At 36.1% G+C, this 23308-nt stretch overlaps 1 protein-coding gene across 13 annotated transcripts in view; it reads right to left on the bottom strand.

Annotated features, from left to right (window-relative positions):
* SYNE2 (spectrin repeat containing nuclear envelope protein 2) overlaps positions 1-23308 on the bottom strand; it is a 288222-nt gene that overhangs the window by 134021 nt on the left and 130893 nt on the right. For all 13 annotated transcript variants that reach the window (XM_072963192.1, XM_072963191.1, XM_072963196.1 and 10 more), the window contains 12 exons: positions 22429-22629; positions 21905-22076; positions 21270-21382; positions 19936-20138; positions 19375-19494; positions 18985-19276; positions 17368-17519; positions 16130-16439; positions 14778-14942; positions 11693-12034; positions 2185-2340; positions 1082-1347 (listed from right to left, as the gene is read on the bottom strand). In XM_072963192.1, the coding sequence (XP_072819293.1) occupies positions 1082-1347; positions 2185-2340; positions 11693-12034; positions 14778-14942; positions 16130-16439; positions 17368-17519; positions 18985-19276; positions 19375-19494; positions 19936-20138; positions 21270-21382; positions 21905-22076; positions 22429-22629 (2492 nt within the window). The remainder of the gene's footprint in view (positions 1-1081; positions 1348-2184; positions 2341-11692; positions 12035-14777; positions 14943-16129; positions 16440-17367; positions 17520-18984; positions 19277-19374; positions 19495-19935; positions 20139-21269; positions 21383-21904; positions 22077-22428; positions 22630-23308) is intronic.

The raw sequence follows: 23308 nt of genomic DNA, 5'->3' as shown, positions 1-23308 counted from the left end.
ACGAGATTAGCTGTCATTAAAAGCAATTAATTCTGCTTTGAATTCACAGGAGATCAGGCTGTCTGTAAGAACACTCTGTCCTTAAAATAAGTCAGAATCTTGTTTACTGTGACTCTCATTTAGTGTGTGACAATGCAGAAAGCTCTCCTATGAGTATCATGAAAATGCAGAACCACAGGAAAGGAGTGAAGAGTGGAGGGAACAAGGTATGTAAAAGTACTCTGTAACCTGTAAAAAATGTGTACATAGTTAGCATAGGACTAAGGGAAATGATGCCATCCAACAACTTTGTTATCATCTTACCAACATTAATGTTAAAGAGACTGACTAAGAAGGTAAGATCATCAGACTAATCTTTTAAACATAAAATTGTTTCCTCAAGGGATATCACTGAAAGTAAATCCCATTTAGGCAAAAGTATAAAATAAACCCTTTTAATAATGAAAAATATGTTTATACATTAAGATTACATATACAACCTTTTGCCATCATTTTCAAAGGAGTACTTATATGTAAAAAGAAACCATTACAATACATATATATTTAGTATGTTCCAAACTACTGAAACCAAGTAAGCTAATACTAAACAGTTGTATACATAATGTTTCTGCCACCCCCACTGTAGTTTAGAATAAACTCTTGGCCAAAAAAGTACTAAATTTCATAGGACTTAAATCTATTTTATGGATATTTATAGTGTGAGTTAATACTTTAATAAATTGATTTGTAAAATAAATAATTATAAAATTAATATGAATATTTTTGCATGAAACCAACAGAGTTTTCTTCAATGGTTTCCACATGAAATTAATTTAAGTATTGAAATCATAATATTTGTTAATAGTATAAACTCTTAACACCCTGGGCCTGTCCAATTATAATGGAGCCTATGGTTGAATAAAAAGAACGCATGTCCTGGGGGGTGGGGAGTGTAGCTCAGTGGCAGAGCGCATGTGTGGCATGCACAAGGTCCTGGGTTCAAACCCCAGTGCCTCCGTTAAGGGGAAAAAAATAAATAAATATACTCCAGGAGCTCAAAAAAAAAAAAAAAAAGAACACACGTTCTAATTCTTATACTTACACTTTTAGAATTTCCTTTTCTGTCAACAAGGCTTTCATCGAGGATTCAACTGCAGCAAGGTGTTTCTGAAAATCTTCAAGGAGACAGTATTGACTTTCTTTATTTTTCTTCAAAGTCATAAGTGCCTGAAGCAGATTGTCCAAGTGGTGCACTGAATGCCTTTCACGGTGAGGAACCAAGGCACTTGTTTCCACTTTGTTAAGATCTTTAGTTTCTTCAAGTGGTTCAATGGCTGCTTTCTTCGCTTCCAACTGGGTATATAATTCCTAAAAACAAGTCAGGGCAATCAGTAAATATACACTCATTAATTCACTCATTCATTTTTTACCCCTGGCTCTTCCCTTTCAGTAGCACATTCTAGCCCAAGAAGGTATTTTAAATATTTTATCTGCACACAGAGAAACTAAAGTCCTGACATGTAAAAGATTTTTTTCACTAGAATCATGTTAAAATCTAGACTAACATTTACCATTGGTCTAACATTTAATAGCAGTTTGATTATCCTATTGTGTTAAGAGGTTCTGCAATGTCCAAAGATTTACCTTACTTTTATTATTTAAACGCATTATCTCTCTTTTGTTTTAGATAACTGTTCACTGTTATGTAAACTTAGCTAAAATTTAAGGCTCATTTTAAAAAACATGGTCTTATATTGGACTTTCAGATGCCTCTCCATAGCTATAAGTACATAAATACATAAACATAGCTATATAAACAGCTGTAAAAACAAAGAAGGAGTGCCCTGTAATGCTGATAATTAGGAAAAATAAGAGGAATTTGTTAGAATCAGAAAAATACATACGACTAAGAAAAAAAACGATGACAAGTCAGAATCTCCAAATTTTGTTACTGAATAAGTAAGTTTTTTGGAACTTTGTGAAAGAGAAAGACTAATGTTCATTAAACTCTTCCACTTTTTAAATGGAAAGATTTATACAACTTACTGATTAGTACATAATTATATAGTTACCAAATTGATCATCAGGCAAAGGTTAAGTAAGACTTTTCATTCTGTGCAAGCAAGCTTTTGGTAATTAAAATATATTGTATTGCACTGGATAAATGATGCAATCATGTTGTCAGTGTTTTTCTTGTTTCCATACCTCTATCTCTTTTAATTGTTCACTTCTTAACATAACATCTAATTCTAAAGGTTGATTTTGCAGCTCTTTGACTTTCTGCTCATCTGCAGTGCTTTTCATGCTTTCTTGAACATCAAGAGAAAGTTGTTTTGACAAAACCATTTCCACAGCTGAATTCTGAAAACATAAAAAGATTAATTGCTGAAAAGCCTACTTTCCAAATAAATCATTTTTATTTTTCTTGATGAAAACATTCCAGTTTCTTCTATTTGCTCAGATTAAAGACTTTCAAAAAGTCTATCTGGGCACTACCAAAGATGATTTTACCATGCAATATTTAACATCAATATCGATATCCCAAGAAAAATGAAACTTTTTTGACAAGATAGGTTAGGATCTAGCATTGCTCAATTATATACCAAGGCATATGTATAGTCTTTGAAGAGAGAAAACAAATATGGAAAAAGCAAAAGTTCCAAAGTTTATACTTGGTATTCACCATGATGCAGAGGGCTGGGGAAATAACAGGCATTAACCGTTACCCATTGGTAAAATACTAAGAGGATAGGTGAAAACCCCAAGATTTCACATTTTACAATATTAAGAATGTTATGCCTTAAACCAAGTAACTATAAGAATGACAGAACAAGTTATATATGGAATAATTTGATCTCTTCTGAAAGCGCTAAGAACTTGAGGTTCCCAATAGGATATAGAGAGATGGTGTTTGCATTCATTCATTCATTCATTCATTCTTTTAGCAAATATTTGCTGAGCACTAACATATACCAGGTACCATATCAGCAATTTAAAAAGATTTCCCACTATTTTGCTAAGGTATTCATTTTTATTTTCAGGTTACTTTATTTTATTTTTTTTAACATTTTTTATTGATTTATAATCATTTTACAATGTTGTGTCAAATTCCAGCGTTCAGCACAATTTTTCAGTCATTCATGGATATATACACACTCATTGTCACATTTTTTTCTCTGTGAGTTATCATAACATTTTGTGTATATTTCCCTGTGCTATACAGTGTAATCTTGTTTATTATTTTCAGGTTACTTTATAAGTGAAATATCATTTAATTTTTCCATATACTTTCATGTGGGTAAAATCTTTGTGCTATCAAGTCTGTGAGTAAAATGTGTCCACATCCCCGGACAAGGTAGAAACTGTCGTCTTAAAAATACTGTCTAGATAGTAAGTAATGTAAGATGTTAACAATAGGGAAAACAAAAAAAGACAACCTATAGAAAGGGAGAAAATATTTGTAAATGATGCAACTGACAAGGACTTAATTTCTAGAATATATAAGCAGCTCATACAATTCAATAACAACAACAACAAAATCAAAAATGGGCAGAAGACCTAAACAAACACTTCTCTAGTGAAGACATACAAATGGCCAACAGGTACATGAAGAAATGCTCAATATTGCTAATTATCTCGAGAAACATAAATCAAAACTACAATGAGGTATCATCTCACACCGGTCAGAATGGACATCATTAAAAGAGTCCACAAATGATAATGTCAGAGAAGGTGTGAAGAAAAGGGAACCCTTCTACACTGTTGGTGGGAATGTAGTTTGGTGTAGCCATTATGGAAAACAGTATGGAGATTCCTTAAAAAATTGAAAATAGAATTATATGATCCAGCAATCCCACTCCTGGGCATATATCTGGAGGAAACTCTAATTTGAAAAGACACACGCACCCCAATGTTCACAGCACTATTTATAATAGCCAAGACATGGAAGCAACCTAAATGTCCATCCGTAGATGAGTGGATAAAGAAGTTATATTTATATACTGGTATATTTATATTATAGAAGTGCTATATTTATACAATGGAATACTACTCAGACATAAAAAAGAATGATATAATGCCATTTGTGGCAACATGGATGGACCTGGAGATTGTCGTACCAAGTAAAGTAAGTCAGAAAGAGAAAGACAAATACCATATGATATCACTTATATGTGGAATCTAAAAAAAAAAAAAAAAAGACACAAATGATCTTATTTACAAAACAGAAACAGATTCACAGACATAGAAAACAAATTTATGGTTACCAAAGAGGAAAGCAGGTGGTGAGGGATAAATTGGGAGTTTGGAATTTGCAGATACTAAAAGGCTACAAATAATTGAAATGATTTTGCATATATCCTCATGTGAACTATGGTTAAAATCTTCATGGAAGGCAGCACCTTGGGGAAAAGATCCAGAAAGGCTCTGAGAGGAAAGGAGGGAGGAGCTACATCACAGATTTCCCTGGCCCATGGGTGCTTTTTGCCACAAGCCGTGATCCTATGAGACAGATGCCGGCCTCCAGTCCACCAGATGGTTACTGTTACTTAGAGCACCCCCACAAATCTACCTGCAGGGAAAGAGCACTGAGCTAGAGGCGTAGATACCAGACCCAGGAAAACTTTACTGCTTAGCAATCACTTACTAGGAATTCAGAGCCCTGGTCTCTCTTACCTGATGGGCCAGTCACTCGAGACCTAGCCACATCTGTAACATGCCATTGGTAACGTGCCTTCAGCGGTCACAAAGAGTATTCTGAAAAACCTGAAATCACCCCAACACACCATTTGTTTACCAAATCCACAAGCTGTGTTTCCATTTTGGCAGAAAATCCAACAGAATCCCTCAAAGGTACATTGTAATTTAAAAGGTAACATTCCTTTGTTCACGTCCAAGAGGTTAGAACTCAGACTCACTCCCTGATTGGCTCTTGGAAAGATTCTTTTGTAACCAGTCATCCTTTGCCCATCACCCTTGGCTGTTTTTTTATTTTGATTTTGCAGGCTCTTTGAAACATCTTATTTTAAATTATATTTCAAATATATTTAAAAGAACGCAATATAACAGATACTCATTACCAATGACACAGATATAAATGATATAATTTTCCACATTAAAAATACAACTTAAAGCCTAGTTCTCATCCCTTTTCATCTCTTCCTCCCCAGAACTAACCACTATTCCAAAATCCACACATATATGTTTTTATACTTTGACTACATATGTTAATATTCATCCAGTATTGTTTTATGTATTTTAATTCTTATGAAATTAAAATCATGTATTATTTTATAACTTGGGTTTTTTTTTCACTCAGCAGTATGTTTTGAGATTTAATATGATGACAGATATAAATCCAGTACAGTCATTTTAGGTTTCTATACTGTTCTGCTGTCTCCATGAACACGATTTATCTGTCAGGCTACTGTGAACATTATCATTGCTTCCAATTTTTCCTATTACAGATATTACTAAATAAACACCCTTGTGTAGGTCTTCCTGCACATATGTGAGTTTCTCTGGGATGTTTTCCTAGAACTGAAATTACTACTTTCGATTCTCCATAGTTACTGATATGTTCTCCAAACTGAATTAGTTTTTATTCCTACCAGCACAGTAAGAGAATTTCTATTTTCCCTAAGCCTCTCTGATATTTGGTGCTAACATTAGACTTTAATTTCTGTCAATATAGTAGGTGTGAAATTAATATTATTATTGTTTTATGTTCACTGGCTATGACTCTCATCTTCTGTGAATTACTTCTGCATGATCATTGCCTATTTTTTATTGGGTTGTTCATAATTTTTGGTGTTCTTTTCATATTCTGCATACTAATCTTCTGTTTTATGCACTGCAATTATCATCTTCCAGTAGATTGTCTTCGAACTTTATATGGGGTATCTTTTGTTGAACATGACTTCAATGTTTTAATGTAGTCAAACTCATCACTCTTTTCCTGTTTGAGCTTCTGCTTTTAGAGTATGTTTAAAAAACAATCATCTACACATTGAGATCTCAAAAATAGAATGCATTTATATAATAATTTACATAATATTTATTTATTGTTTGCCTGTTCCAGGTTCTCTGTACTTCTTCAAACTGAGGATTCATATTTTTCCTCAATTCTGGAAAATTCCCAGCCTTGCTTTTCCTCCATTCCCTCCAAGAATTCCCCCAGAATTGTGTTTGATCATATCATTACATCCTCTGGGTCCTTAAAACCTCCTTCCTCTTTTCCATCTCTCTATAGCTCTGTGTTGGATTATGGGTTATTTTGTTGGTCATATGTTCCAGCCAACAAATTCTCTCTTCAGGCTATATTAAGTTTGCTACTTCACTTGGCCAGAGCAATCTTAACCTCAATGACTCTTTTAAAAAATTCACTGAAGTTCCAAGGGGTTGTTTTTAAGATCTTCCCTTTTTTCACGAAGTATTTTATTCTTTCATTATGATTTCAAATCCATCTTTTATATCACTAACCATTTAAAACATATTATTGTATAATAGCTTTCAAACTGCTGCATTATCTCATTTTCCTAGAGTATTAATTTCTCTCTTTGGAAGTGAAGAGGACTCTTCTTTGTGGTAAAATGTTCCTTTGTGCTACTGATTGATACTAACTGATTCGTTATCAGGCACTATTTTTTTAACTCCACTGTGGGAATCCCTGTGGCCTGATTGGTAGAAGTGACCTGCCCCTTATATGGATTTGTGCTTCCTTATTCCAGGTACCCCAAGAAGACAGATACTGATTTTCATGTTAATTTCTTGACTTGAACTGCTCCACAATGCAAGGAGTATAGATTTGGATCCTAAGCTTGTTCGAGATACACGTTTGGTTTTGATTTCTCATGGGGGACCGTCCTTTCCCACCTGTAGTCAGGATAAGCAGGTCCTAGTCCTAGTCCTTTCTCTGGGTTAGAGATTTTCTTGTCTACCTTTCTTCCAGGACACAAGATCTTCCCTGTGTCTATTCTGGAGTATCCATTCCAATGCATGGACCCTCGTGAGCCCTTAAGCCCTGCAACATCTGATTCTTTCCCTTCTCCACTTCTCCTGGAATTTCTCTTTAAAAAAAAAATCTATGATTAGCACAAATTTAAGACAAAGTATAACCTAATTAAGTGTACATATTGAGCCTCTGGGCATAATTGGAATTTTCAAAACTAATAACAAATTTAAAGTAGAAAACACTTGACCGTTTTATCAAAAGCCTGGTTGTGTTACATTGTTAACTATGTTAATTTTTTTTTAAACTGTTACTTTTTTTCAACTACCGATCTCTCCTTAGAGTTTGGCCTGTTTGGAAAAGAATAAGAGGTGAGAAAGAATGTCATCTATTCTCCTAATGGGCAGGACCACAATATTGTCATCCTTGTCTTTTAATTCATGAAGTAAACATTTTACTTTAACATTTAAAACACTGAGCTTTAAACAATTATTTGAACATTGTCTCTGGTTAGCAAACCTAGCAGCAGAGTCAAAAGAGATAAAGACCATAATAGCTTCACCATCCCTTTTCCCATCCAGGGGCAGTGGCCCCATGGCCATAATAATTCTGGACAGTGAGAAGCTAAATTGATCACTTGTAACCTGCCAACACTGGGACATTGTCGTACACACTCTAGAGGATATGTTTCTTTCTTCTCTAAAGCATTCCAACATGAAGCAGTGAAAAACAATTCTAAGCATAAGCAAACAGCCATCACCTTTAGAGACAAAACCAAACAGCAGGTCAGCATGGACTCAGAGGCTGCCTCTTCCTTTTAGCGTATAGTCTAAAATGTTAACACGACCTGGAAGGCACTTGTGACTCAGCCAGCCCCGCCTACCTCTCAGGCCTCACTCTTGTCACTTTCCTCTCCTCCACCCTCTATGCACTGGCCTTAGTTCAGTTTCTGACTCCTTAAACTCACCCACAAGAGGAAATTCTACTTTCACTGCCAAGAATGTTCCTAGCACCCAGTTCTGAGTTCTGTTAACCCCAATCCACCCTGCTGGTCTCAGTTCAAGTGTTTCTTCAGAGAAGCTCTCTCTGACTACAGTTCAGATCAGACTCCTTTATTATAGACTCTCATGGAAATGTGTTCCTTCCCTTAGTTCCTGTAATTAGACTCTCATCAGTGAATTAGGTGCTTTATGGATGTCTCCTCCTCTAGACCAGAAGCTCTATGAGAACAGAGACCACGTCTATTTTCACTCACTGCTGAACCCTCACTGCCTGTTCAATACATTTTTATTGACTGTATGTATAAATAAATTCACATTAGAAAAAAAAGAAAATTTTATTTAGTCTCCGATTGTCAAGATTAACAATTGGTGGTTTATAGAGTAGAGTGGGAAGAAACTGAGGAGCCAACAATCTAGCAGTTCTTGACCTGACATCTGCTAGAAATGCTAGGAACAAGGTTTGGTTGGGCTTACAGAGAACAGAGTAGAGAAGGATGAAAACATACACAAGAACTCAGTAAAGGGTCCACTGAAATCAGATACAGCTCAGCATATTAAACCTCAACTAACAACCCATGTAACTAATACATTTGATAAAATGGTGGGGTAAACCATCACCATCAGGCTGAGTAGAGGATACATGGGTTCTAGCCCCAGCTCTACTAGAATGAAAACTTGGCCAATTAACAACTTCTGACTTTGATTCCCTAACTTGAAACACAGCATCAAGATACAGATTTCTAAGGTCCCTCAACCTCAGATTTTAGGACTTCAGAGCATGTTCTCAAATGCATGCTGCTCTCAGATGTTAATACCATGTACAACTATGTAAGTCACCTGTCCTGTAAAGAAATAAACCTTGGACTGAGGAAAATACCTCTAAAGTAAGAAGCAAGATTTGCATCCTGGCCAGAAGAGTGAAGTAGCACACCTGGAAGACAGGGTTGACATGTGGCCCAAATATGTGTTCAGTTACAAAAATGTCTTTTACTGAGTTACTAGGATAACCGACACCAGAAAGAGACACTATTTACCCCAGGACTGGAAACTCTTCCTTTGCATTCTACTACTGACTTTTATGAGTATCGGGTTGCTCACCCACAGCTGGACGCCCTGCGTGTTTTGTATCTGTGATTATCTGCCTTCCAGGATTTCTGTACAGGTGCCTTCTTAAATATTGAAATTATAAATGCACAGAAAACGTTGAAAAAAACAAAAAACAATTCAGACATACTGACTAACAATTATACCTAATGATGAGGAAATTAAGTAATTATAGACAAAAGATTTTTGAAAAGTAATGATGTCATGCAGGTTGACATTTGGGAAGGAGGGCGCAAGAAAGATCACTCCATATGGGTTAAGCTGTAATGTTGCTTTATGACTTTTTAGAAAAATAATACATGAAAAATGTATCAGTTTCCCTGTTTCGCCTCTTTATCATTTTCCTTTTTGGACACCTAGAATCTTAAGAGATCAGTCCTTACTTTTTATCATATCCTCATTTGTTACTTCAGGGGGAGGTGGAAGGTAGTTTTGCCTTTTCATATTTAAAAAATTTTAGAAATTCACCTCTGTAAAAATATCCAGTGTGATCTTGGATCATCAGTGTCCATATCCTTCAGACTACGTTTTATAACTTCTTTTGTCTCTGAGTCGGCCTTAATATTTTGGCATTAAAGAAGAAGTCAGCCAAAGGTCCAGATCTAAAATATTCCCTACATTTCATCTAAAATGAAATTCTTGGCAATGGATTCAAACATATGCATGCTTTAATGGCAATTTTTGAAAAGTGCAATTACACATTCAACAAAACTCTAAGACCAAATACAAGCTAATAAAAAAAATAAAATTAAATAAAAACTTCCTAAAAATTCTCCTGGAGATTATTTTACATAATCTGATAAAAGCCCCTCTAGATTCCAAAAGGCACATGAAATGAGCATTAATTAGATATCTAATTAGCATTAGATTTTACACTGTGACAACTGTATTCCCACTTCTAGCTGAATGACTGGCAAAAGAGGTCTCAATAAATGTTCTTAATGAATTAAGTGGTTATTTTCACTGTCACAATAGATTTTGATTAATCAGATTTATAACTCTGTAAATTTTGCTTTTATGTGCTATATGTATGCATCATACAGAGACTCCTGCTGAAGTAATTGATACTTGTGTCTTACATCTGTCAAATTATATTTGTATTACATTTGTTGATGCATACTTTGATTTATTCTAGTTGTTATTCAACTTTAAAACTGCTCTTGATCTTACATGGTCTAATGTTACATAGAATAAAGTAAGTATAGTCAGTACTTAAGAGTAAATAAGAAGCACAGATTCAGAAAAAAAGGACTCATCTTACAAAAGGAGGGAAAAAGGGAAAATGCTGCTGGAGAATTAAAACTAGCTTCCTATAGTCCTGACCTGTGAAAATATCTGCTTTGAAAAAAAAATCATTTTAGTGAAGTATCATAAATTATCAATAACTCATCATTCAAGATTAAGTAAAAGCTTAGCGTAAAAAAATCTTATTATTGGTTTATGATCTTTATTTAGTTTTCAATATACACTATTGAATTTTGGGAGTTTGTAGCCAAAATGGGTCTGAGAAGCTAATCTTAAAGTTATTCAGCAAGTCTCTTTAGCAATGTCGTCGTGTATTAGGATAGAAAGCACTCAGGTATTTTTCCTTTTTTACGTATCTAGTGCTCTTCAAGTACCATTAAGAGAGTCTCTTTTACACATACAACTTCAAGAGTCTCCCCAGTCCTTTAAGACGTGTCTTTAGCAGTATCTAACACTGTCTGTGGGACTTAGAAGAAGTCTTTTCTCATGGCCAGAGAGATGCTCCACTGGCATTTAACCTTGGCATTTAACATGTTTCTATAAAACCCTTTCTGGATCCTCTAAACCTCCATGCGTTTCTGCTTTAGGAAGACATTAGAAGTACAGATTCTCCTCATTCCTGAGTTTCACGTATTCTTTAACAATCTGATGAGGACTCACATGAGAAGGGTTTAACCTTCGCTATTGTCCCACAGGACCCTGGATTGTGAGAGGCTGCCTAACAAGGAGACTCTTTCAAATATAGTTTACTGCATGGCTGTCTGTCTGTGCCTTTTCCATTTCAATCTCTAGCCTATGAGAAAGCACTTTAAGAGCCATAGGAAAATGTACCCATTTGGCTGTTTGGAATGGAAACAAAACAACATTCTTCTTTCTTCTTTGCAGGGAAAATTAGGAGCCCAAAGTTGACATTCTCACACCAAAAGATCTGACAACATTTAAAAATACATTTGCACTACAGAGTTAACAGAAGAAAAAGAAAGGAAACTATCCTTTCAAGCAATCTCTGATATCATTATGAAATCAACCAAAAAAAAAAAAACCCAAAAAACAAAAAAATAGGGGTGTTATATTTTTTTTTCTAAGAAAATGGGTAAAGCACATTTTCTTTTGCCTTTTCTAATTTGCCTTTGAGCTCTTGACCCAAGAAACTGTGTCTGATTACATATCAGAGAGAATAATAAACCTAAATTGACGACTGACATTTGTATCAGATGAACAGTAATATTTCACCACTGAAATCCTGGACAGTTTTCTAAGGGCTCTTTTTACAAGTGGGCATCATAAATAGCCAGCACATGGAGGGTTTAATTATGAAATCAGAAGGCTTGATTCACAACCCTCTTTTCAGAGCCCAAAAACACCTCTTCATTCTCAGACGCGACGTCTTAGAGATGCAATCACAAGCACTTACCTTATTTATTTCCCAGTCTTCCTCCAACTTTTCCACTGCAGCTGAGCCCTGAGTGGACTCCTGTCCATCAGAAGTAACCTGCCCCTCTCTGTCTGGCAGAGCAAACTTTTCTTTCTTTTCGGTTGAGCATTTTGATTTGAGAATGCTATTGAGACAATTTTCCATCTCCTGCTTAGCAGATTCAAGTCGGTTTTCCAAATCTTTTTGTTTACACTTAAGTGATTCTATATCATCTTTAATAATCTTCTGTCCCACTGAAGATGTGTTCTGCTTGATGGATTTTGCTAAAGCTATAATCTTCTCTAATGTGCCATCTTGTAAATGGAGACTATTCTCTAGCTCCTGTGAATGGAGAAAGGATTATCCAGAAAGTATCACTGTTCAATTGTCACAAGAGTTAATTGACTTTTGTAAATCATAAAGTATTTTCCTTGACTAGTGGAAAGTCTAAAAAACTTATCAACCCATATCGCAAAGAAGAAACTTTGAGTAAAATTTAAACCAACGTAGCAGCCCAGATCAGATTCTCCAACAGATTTTATAGGATACTAGAAGTTTATAAGAAGTAATGAAGAAAATTTTCACAACCCAGTTCCTGGAACATAGGAAACAGTCAACACATATTTGTTGAGAATATGTTTTGTTCAAGATACAAATAATACTAAAATCAAGGGGGAGGGTATAGCTCAAGTGGGAGAGCACATGCTTAGCATGCACAAGGTCCCGGGTTCAATCCCCAGTACTTCCTCTAAAAATAAATAAGTAAACCTAATTACCCTCCCCAAATAAAAATAAATGTAAGAAAGAAGAAAACTACAAAAAAAAGAAAAGAAAAGAAAACAAATAATACTAAAATCAAACCCAATCAAAACACGAAATAAGTGCCCACTTGATGTAAAGCCTTGAAAAGAAAAAAGGAACCATTTAGAATGTGCCTGCTTGAATCTAGCGTTAATGTCTAAAATTCAGAGCAAGGCTTAAATCAATCTACCTAATGCAATATCTTAAATATAGTAGAAGCTCAATTGGTATTTACTAAATACATGAATGAATGAGGCTAATTTGAGACCTCTAGACTCAAGGGAATCTGATATACTATAGCAGCTACTGGCGTTACTCTGAAATAGAATAAGACTTAGAGTTACTAGGTGAAACTATGTACTTATTTATTAGTCCCTTTCCTAGTGGACTCCACAACAAACATTCATGCATTCAGCTAACAGCAAGTATTATGACAGGTTGGAAGTTACATAAGATACTAAAATACAGACCCTTCATAATCCTATAGTCTAGTGAGAGAGACACGGAAGTAAACAAAGTTGTAACAGAATGTGGAAAGAGCTATGCTAGCAAATATGTACGGGTCGTGGAAACAGTTTCAGCTGGAAGAAGGGAGTTCCAGATTGCACTCTGGATAGATTTACACTGGAGAAAGGGACACTGCCAGCAGGGAGCCCATTCAGATGTCCAATGCAGGCATCTGTGAGATGAGGGTCTGTTCTAAAGCAGCAGTAACGGGGGTAACGGCAGAGGCACAAATTGCAGAGCTAGTCCAGAGATGAAAGGGACAGCAATTGATGCCAGACATGTCAGACTAGAGTCTGGGGAAGGATATCCAGGTTTCTGACCTGGCAGCCTAGACAGATGATACAGATATTCACAGAATCAGAGAAGAAAAAGCAGATTCATGGGTAGGGAGCTGGGGTATGGAGAAAGGGAAGGAGATGATGAGTTATTTTCTAGCCATGCTGAACCACAAATAACTATGAGACATCCAAGCGGAGATGTCTAGTGGGGTCAGAAGACCTGAATTGCAGCCCCTACTCTGTCATTTAACTCGAGTGACCCTATAAGTTCCTAAGCTCTCCGTAACTCAGCTCATCATTTATGAAATGAGGAGTCTGAACTCGATGGCCTCTGAGATTCCTTCTAGCTATAGCAAAAGGCTCTATTTAATTTTTCAATAGGAGCCTGGTCCCTCAGAGTGAGGCTCAGGTCACACTCTCCTTAGTGTCTGTGGCACCCAAACAGGGCTTAGGACACAAGGAGCCCTCAACCCTTGTCACACTATCATTGTTCAAAAGGGAGGCAGCCCTGTCACAGTGATTTGGTCACTAGAGCAGAACATTCCCATTTTTTGTGACTTGTCAGGACTTTATCCAACAGTCACCTGAACAGCATTTTTCAGGATTTGAATTTCTGACGAACGACAGTGATGTGTTAAGTTGTAATCAATACTGATTTCTTCTCATTTCATAGCCTTTTATTATAAGGATGTTGTGTTCTCAGTACATGACATTGTGACAAGGCTCCTCCCTCTTGAACAGCGATATCCTCCAGATATTCTAGAGAAGTCTTGCTTGATTCTCAGGTCCCTAAAAAGGAGAGATGAGAAATCCCCAAGCTCATGCCAGCAGTGCTGCCCAGAGACGCACTCCAGGCAACCTCCAGTCAGGGAATTGTGAAAGCAGCAGCTAGGAAAATGCTCTACTTTGTTTTCTTCCAGAGGACACCACTCGTGCCTGTTTATGTTGGTTCTGCAAACGGTAAGCATCTCAGGAATGTGTTTGGAGGATGTAGGTAAAGAGATGCAATCCTCACTGTACAGGGTGAGGTGGTGTTCGAGTGAGGGTGGAATTTTAAGAGCCCTGCATCTGCAGAGAGCTCCAATGTGGTCCACGAGTATGAAAATTACACAGCTCCCATCCACCCACCATGAAGAATGCAAAATTAAACCACTTCCCCCTAGGACCTGTTGCATTAGATGCATCCTTGGGCTACCCAGTATCTACTGGAATCACTGTGCTATCTCTAAAACAAAGATCTCCAGAAGCTACAGACTGGTCATGGGTGGAATTGTCTCTGAGGGCCCAGAGTACAGAGAACTGTTCAATTCAAACTATAAACGGATTTGGTCACTAAAGAAGAGCACTCACATTTTTTAACGACTGGTCAGGACTTTATCCAGTAGTCATCTAAATAGTATTTTTAGCGTTTGAATTTCTGACCAAAGACACTGATTTGTCAAATGGTAATTAATATTCATTTAAAAAAATGTCTGTCATGTCTGGACACTGTTTAATACCTGCAGTTTCTGCAGTTTTTCTTCAACTGCTATTGGATCCACAGGCTCTTCAGGAAAACTGACAAATTCCTTTGAGATATTATCCAATTCAGTATTTAGGTCCGTGACGCAAACCTGGTATGACTCGTGTTCTCGAACATGACCTTCCAATTTTTGCACAGAATCCTAAACATAAAATGATTGACAATTTATAAGATAGGTCTCTGAATTTTCTCACTCAGAAAATAATTAAATTGCTAGTAAACATTTGTCTTATAAGGTTTCATCCTGAAAAAGGCATATAGTCATAAATCATCCAGAGTCCCTAAGTTTAAAGTTTTTTGTGTTGAGATATTTCACCATAAAAACTCTCTTCTCCACAACAAAAATGACTTATTGAAACCAGATTTGTTTCCCCCATGTTTCTTTGCCTTCATTTCATTCCTAAAGACAATTTCTCAAGAGGTTTACAAAACAAAATGGCTACAAATTATATCATCAAATCACAAACATCCATAATAAAGCAGCTCCCTAATCCTTCTCACTAAAACCAAGTTCCCACTCTGGCAAGCGAGACCATATGAAATCAACCTAACTTCAGACTCCTTTACTAAGAATCAAACTTCAAAATTAGTGCGTTAGGGAGAAGTAATCCTAACTCAAGAGCAAAACCATCTTCAGGTTCTTTTCCTGGAATAAGAAAATAAAGTGAGCACACATAATCAGAAAAGTAGCAACTATGAAACGAAATAACTTACAAGGCAAGCAGGGATAATCTTCACCCCTGCACAACTCCTGCTCTCTGTATAAGCAAGATTTCTTATCCAGAGAATCCTTACATTGAATCTGGCTTTGTGAGCAAAGAATTATAAACAATTTTCTTAAGAGAATACTATCCCTCATGACGGGATGACATTTTACCTCTTCACTCTTTCATTGAAGATCATGCGGAAAGACTCAAGGGAGAAACCTGACAAGGGAGAACCTGACAAGGCTTATACAGAATAATGGCTATACTACTGCAATAGACAGATGATGAATGGATGGATGTGTGGATGGATGGATGCATGGATGATGCATGGACAACTCTGACATTGTCACCTACACAGAGATGCCATAAAAATCTTAATCTTTCCTACCCCCAAAGAGGGGAGCTTTGATGGAAGGAAATAACACTATCATCAAATAGCACACACTGGATTCCTCTGGCAAAACTGACCAAACTGATTCCTCCATCTTGAAGAATCAGTATTTGTATCAAAAAATGATAAATTTTGAAAGCTTTTTATTTACCAAAAGAACAAAAACAGTGGTCCCATATACAAATACTACAAATTAGAACAATTATTTAAAATTTTATTTTGACCATTTACCTGCAGTTGTTGAAGAAGACTTTCATGGAGTTGCTTTATTTCCAGCCACGGCTCTTCACTGAAGTTGGGATTTTTGGTGCACTCTAAGAGGTAATTCCCTTGAGATTTTAACTCCTCTAGCAAGGATGTCAAATCTTGTGCCTTCTGGAGGAATTTCTTATAAATTTTCAATTGCGCCTTCTTCTCCTGCAAACCATGTTGCAGAGCAAAGCCCACTTCTTGTTGCTTTTTTAGTTCTGTGAGCATTAATCTCAGATCCTCCTTACTTTGCAAATACTTCTCTCCTTCCAGTAGTAGCTTTTCTTGATGGCTAAATTTAACAAAACATTTTACAAGTGAAATGACACTTAACAAAATGGAATGGCATTTTGCTATATTATAATACAACTTAAATTATAATAAAAATCATTAAAATAACACTAATAGACATTATTCCCTGAGACTCCTTTGTCATTAGAACATTCTAAATAGCACTAAGTTTAGCTCAGAAATCAAGATAAAAATCATTTGTAGTATTAAAAATTGAAAAAAGTTACATAATTTGACTTAAGAAAAAATATTTAATAATTTAGATTTCAAACTATTCCAGTTTTTATGATGTTTAAGTATAAATATATTATTCTATGTGTTTCTTTTTCATAGAAGTAAAATAAATGAGCATTTAGTATATTGGCCAACTAACTAGTTTATGCTTTCTATAGCTTAAATTTAGTTTTGATGTTTCCTTAGAAACACATAAAATTTACATGTCTCTACCAAACATTGAATGTATCATTTCAGATGTGATATGAATTAAGAATTTTCACCAGAATTATGTCCATTAAATTCAGACAACATTTATCAATGTTTACATATTTGAGAATCTCTTAGCATACATATTTAAAAGCATGAATTATCCTACAGTAACACCACACAGACACTGAGGTTGTCCGGTGGGGGGGTTGGTACAGAAGGTGAGTGTTGAAGGTGGAATGAGTGCCAATTTGGTACCAAGGGCCCCACGGGTTGATGCACCGGCCAAAGTAAACACTGCCACTGAGTTATGACAGTGTATTTCATATTTGATCCAGAGAACTACTCTTCTTCGTTTCTGCCTCAATATTGTGGTTGCCCCAGACATACTTACTTTCTCTCCAACAGACATGTTATATCCACATCCAGAAGGCAGACAAAACATACTTGTTATGGCTTCACTGCACAATGACAACCCATGGAAGTGGTGAAGCCATGCCCTTTACCTTAGATACGTGTTGGCTAAATGGAGTGTGTTGTCCCACTGGTTCTTGATATCAGTAAAGCTCTTTGGAACCAATGGAGCCTTGCTGCTCTCAGCCTGATTCATGATGGTCTGTATTTTAGCGTCCCCTTCAGGTTTTAGTAAAATGATTTCCTAAATTAAATAAAAAAGGTCTTAAAATCTCATCTGTATTACTGAGGGATATTACACATGATATCCTTTTATTTATAAATATTATTTGGAGATTCTAATTGCAGAGTATATTTCAAAATTACCTTCTCATTTTTATACATGCCCCAAACACAGAGACATCTCCTTCACATTGTATAGAACTGGCTCTCAGTGAACATTTGTCAGGTTGAGCTGATTGCATTCCTATTCTCCTGATTTTTAATTGCCCTCAAAGAAATTATATGCCAAAAGATCCCTGGAATGTCCTCTTTCCTATCTACGCCATTATTTACAAATGAAGAGTTAGGTTACAATCTGAACAAGATACTTTTATCCACCCGAGACTGGGTTTATGACTTCCTACAGGAAAACACAGAGTGACTCAAGATAACTTATTTCTCTGACCTAATTAATACCCATTCCCTTTTCTTTTCTTTTCCTCCTTTGCTCCAAACAAGCAAGTCCCGCCCTACTTGGAAACACTACTCCAGATCCTCCTTTTCTGGAAAATCTTTCAGATATAATCCCAAATGATTCCGATTACTTCAGTTAGTCAATCCAACCCTTGTAGCTGGACTTTATCTTCCTCTCTACTCAGTATCTAACACCCTTTAGGAACCATGCATCTCCACTCTGAAGAAGAGGTCCTCTCTAGCCCTGCCCTTGATGCTGCTGATGCTTCTGAGGTACTGACATACATTCTTTTTTTTTAAATTGAAGTACAGTTGATTTACAATGTTGTGTTAGTTTCTGGTGTACAACATGGTGATTCAGATATATATATATATATATATATATATATATATATATATATATTCCTTTTTATATTCTTTTTCATTATAGGTTATTACAAGATATTGAATGCAGTTCCCTGGGTTATACAGTAGGTCCTTGCTGTTTATCTACTTTATATGTAGTAGTTAGCTCTGCTAATCCCAAACTCCTAATTTATCCCTCTCTTGCTTTTCCCCTCTGGTAATCAACCAGAAGTTTGTTTTCTATATCTGTGAGTCTCCTTTTGTTTTGTAAATAAGCTCACTTATACCATTTTTTTAAATTCCACAGGTAAGTTATATATGATACTTATCTTTATCTGACTTACTTCACTTAGTATGATAATCTCTAGATCATACATTCTTTTTATATTCTAGAAAACTTCCATCTGCTGCAGCTCTACATTATTGTCTTTATTTCCATTCTTCTGCACTTAGTGAAGATGGACAATAACTGGACATTGCTCTCACAGAGGATATACTTTCTCTCTTCTATATGCACTAAAATAATTTTGATCCATCACAGCCCTTCTCTTTTATAAGCTCAGTCATCTGAATTTCTTCACCCAATCCACAGTGATCCTATTTTCCATTAAGAAACAAATTTCTTTTCAGTCTTCCTCTAAAGTTTTTCAAAATTAGAGTTCACCCCGACCTCCAAAATTTAGCTATACCTTTATTTTTTGGATTCTTTCCTCCAGCGGCATCCTGCCTTCTGATGAATTCAGAACCATAAGGGACTCTTTAATCCCTGTTATCCAATGAATCACATCATGTGCAAGATCATGCAAGGGCTGGGCCTCGGCAGGAGGTAATTTATCCTCTTCATCAATTTCACATATTTGTCTCAATAATGCCTGGTATCTATCAGTCAAGCGTGTTGATTCCATTACTATTTCTTCCTCCTCAGTAAACCCATATTCCTTCACAGAGTTGCTCAACTGGGCCATAGATTCAAATTGTTCCCTGTAAATTCCAAATGTCATGGAAAGTTTATAAGAGCCACGATGCCATGTAAGAAAACATATTCCCAAGAAATGTATTTCATGCAAGATCAGCTATACCTCTTTCTAGCTAGAGCTTGGCAAAACAGCTCAGTTTTCTCTCCTGATCCTTCCATTTCTTTCCATTTTTCTTCTTGATTAGTCAACCACTTACTCAGATTACTGTGATCATCCTGGAGTCTAAAAGAACATCACACATGTTAGAATAAAAAATAAGCAAAAAGTATTAATCAGAAGAGAAGGTTGGCGCAAAACTTATTAGCCAACCAGGTTTTTCTTACTACTTTTTTTGGTATCCTTTAGAGAAAATTTAATTTGTAACATTAATATCTGAAAAATAAGAACCTATATCATAGTGGAATTCTAATGAGCCACATATATATATCATAAAAAACTGGAAACAAATGGAAAATATTTTTAGACTCTCCCCAGAAACTTTGTCATAATTTGAAGAATTCTCCAAACGTCTACACTCCTAGAGCCAAACTGGGATTTGAAAGTATGTATTTTATTTTTGAAATTTGTGTGTACTGTGTAGCCCACTGCTAGCTGTACTGAGGCAGAGAATATATGAAGATGCCATCAGCAAATATTTCATTAGTCATCACCCTTATTTCCTACCTCAGTAGCTGCTGCAAGTACTCATCAAGCTCCTTTGCTCGTGCCTGGCATAAGGACTCCATTTTTTCTAATTCAATTTCTTGACTTACAATCCAACTGTGAAGATTCTTAAAATGTGCTTTGGGCAGATGTTTCTTCACATGATTCAGTACAGTTCCCACCTGCTGTATTTCACTGCCTCTTCCTTCAAGAGTCAAGAAATCCTTAAGAAAGACAAAGTCAATTATATCCACCAGGCAAGTCTAAGTATGGTCCCTACCACCCCCGTGACATTTTTCCAACATGGTATACAGACATGCCATCTTTTTAGCATCCTATATAAAAGAAGGTCTATGAAGATATGGCTAACTCCAATGGCCAATGATCAAAAGACACTTTATATTAGTTCTACAGTGTGTGTGTACATTTGCATTTGCATCTGACTTTCTGGGAATCCCACCAAGCGAAATAATGCCAACATCTGGATCAGTGGGAGTAAGACCTGGAAAGCCATATTTTCCTATCTTGGCTCTGCTGAGCTTCACATAACTACTTGCTTCTTTCTGGCAATCAATATGTAAAACTAAATAGCCTGTTCTCTATTTCACTTTGTCCAAATCAGGACTTTACTTCAATGTTTGCATTTCAAGGTTTGAGCTTCAGTTGCTGAGACTCATGCAATGGGCAAAGTTAAAGGAAAAAAAAAGTTGGGCTATAAACTAAAAAAGAGAAGAAAAGTGATTCTGTGAATAAAGAATGGTATCATCAAAGCAAGGAATGTTTAACATCATCGATAAACTTGAGAGTATAATTTATCACCAAAGCCTAAAGTACTTGATAATCTACCCTAAAGTGATCAAGTATTAAGAATGCCACACGCATTTTAAATGCCCCCAGGCACTTTGCCTCTTATTTCAGGCTACCTTCCAGTCCACTACCTTCCAGTCCACTCCCATCAGCAGTGTATCAAAGTTCAACTGCAATTTTTAAAAGAAATATGGCTCAGAAAAGACTTTATAAAAAGTCAAGAGATCTCTTACAGAAAGTAAAGGGACTTCAAAGTTCACATTAGGTAAAGTCTTTATTTTATTCAAATATGATTTTAACACAACTGATTTCACCAGCTAACATTAAGTTAATGAGCATTCTTAGAATAACTGTAAAAAGAGATTCTAAGTCCCTTGCACCCTTACCCAGTAAACCCAGAGTTTCAAAACATGTGGGAAAAGGCTAGGTTTTTGGAAATATTATCTCTATGTAGGGAAATAACTAAGTCAAATCTACTTATATACAATTCTGTCTCCACTATTTTCATTTTGATAAATTTTGATTGAAATGTGTACATGTTGTCTTACAGTAAGTTTTTGTAGCTTTTGTTCCACACTCTTTTTTGTTTCTGATGATTCAAAACACTCCTTAAGGTTCATTTTAATGTTGCCAAACCAGTCATTAAAGTTCTTGCACTGATCTGCAGGAAAAAAACAAAAGAAGCTGTATTCATTTAAGGAAGACTTCATACATCTTGTTAAAGTAAGAGATTTACTTGCTTCCCTCGCCATGGGTACAAGGGAGTGTAAAATGATAATAAACTAAAACCTAATTTTGAGGGTTAATAGAGGTCTGCATGATAATTGTGACATATCTTCTACACCAAACCTCCTTTCCAAGTATACAGGACACCTAAAGATACCTGCAGGGGCTCACAGGCATGTTCCCAGATTCACTGACCACAGTGAGCAGGTCAAAGGCTAGGACCCTGGTGAAATACTCCTTCATAAAATTAAGATCTGGGACTTGAACAAAAGAGATGTTATTTACAACAAGTATAGATCAGTGAATATTTGCTCTGAAAAGATTTATCTTAATATTATTTCCGTCAATAGAGTTTGTGCATCTCTAAGGGAAGCTTCGATTAATTAGCCTTTGTGTTCACGGTACTATTCATACTTCAAGATTCCCAGAAACATGGTAAGAGAAACACTGCACTCACCATTCAGTAACTTAGAAAAGTGATCTTGCAAAACACTTTTTTTGGTATTAAATAAATCACTGACACTTTCATATTGCTTTTTTAATTCAGAGAGTTCAGGAGTCAGACAACCTATTTGATTCTCCAGTAATATCATACTGTGCTTCTGCTGTAGAATTTGCTGTTGAATCTCCTAAATATACAAACAACAATTAAGTCTTAAAATGGGCTCAGTTTACACAAAGCATATTAGGTATCCATTGTTTCAGTAAAAATCTGGATGATTTTTTTATTGGGTGGATCTACTTTCTCTTAGCCAATAAATGTATAATGAGATGCAATTTCATATCAAATAATTACTGTCCACGATGCAATTCAAAAGTGAAGCTGTTAAATACAAACTGTTTTTCTGAGTTTTTCCCCCAGGCTTTCATTTTTATACTACTTTTATAATAATTGTTTTTATTAACCTCAGGAGGACAAGACCATCAGAAACAAGTGTGAAAATAAACCCAAACCACAGAAGAGAAGATGCTGGGAAGTACCTCGAGTTTAGTAAAGATCTCCAAGCTGTCGGAAGGAGACAGAGCATTTAAGAGGGACTCAGTCATTCCAATCTGGGTCTTGGCTTGGTCGAGATCCTCCCTTAGCTCAGCTGTGCTGCCACTGAGTGCACAGCAGTTGGATTCACCTGTTAAACGCATTTTCACACCTTCTATCTTGCTCAAAATAGAGGACTCCATGACCTGAAATCACGAAATATATAAAGTACTGTAATGGACTTTATTTAACTGGATTTTAAGACAACTGCATTGCTGGAGAATGAGTTGAAACTTTGCTTCATTTCAATGTGAAATAAATTCTTCTCTCTGATTCTTTGCTGTTCTGTATCACTGATACAACAATTCAAATATTGCCTTTTAAGAAAAAGAGTAACATGAAAACCTGAAATTGATGGTCTGATTTTTTTTTCTAAGAGACTAACCCCTAAAACAGGTTTCTCTAACATACCAATTGAGGTGCTATCTCAGGGTGCTCATCTGAAAATATATTAAAAGCATACAGAAAAACTTGAATAGCCAGCATTTATTAAGTGATTATTATGTACCCAGCATCACAGGGAGCACTTTGTGTACAAAACACAGGCTTCTGAAGGATAAGCAACTTGCCCAAGACCACAAAGCTGGCAGGTGGCAGAGCCAGGCCCTCACCCAGAATGCCTGACTCTAGAGCTCACATTCAGGCACTGTGCATTTTGATTTAAATAAAAGTCTAACAAATCTCTTCACACAATAGAAAATCTCACTTGGGGCAATCTCTCTATTTCTCCATCTAGCAACAAGTCAACCTGGTACCACTTGAGCCATATTGCCCTTTCTATGCCCAACACACTCCTGAGGAGACCCTTGTTACTTTACATGGAAG

The sequence above is a fragment of the Vicugna pacos genome, chromosome 6, assembly GCF_048564905.1.
Source record: "Vicugna pacos chromosome 6, VicPac4, whole genome shotgun sequence".
In the NCBI taxonomy this organism is placed as follows: Eukaryota; Metazoa; Chordata; class Mammalia; order Artiodactyla; family Camelidae; genus Vicugna; species Vicugna pacos.
This window is presented reverse-complemented; position numbering and strand designations above follow the sequence as displayed.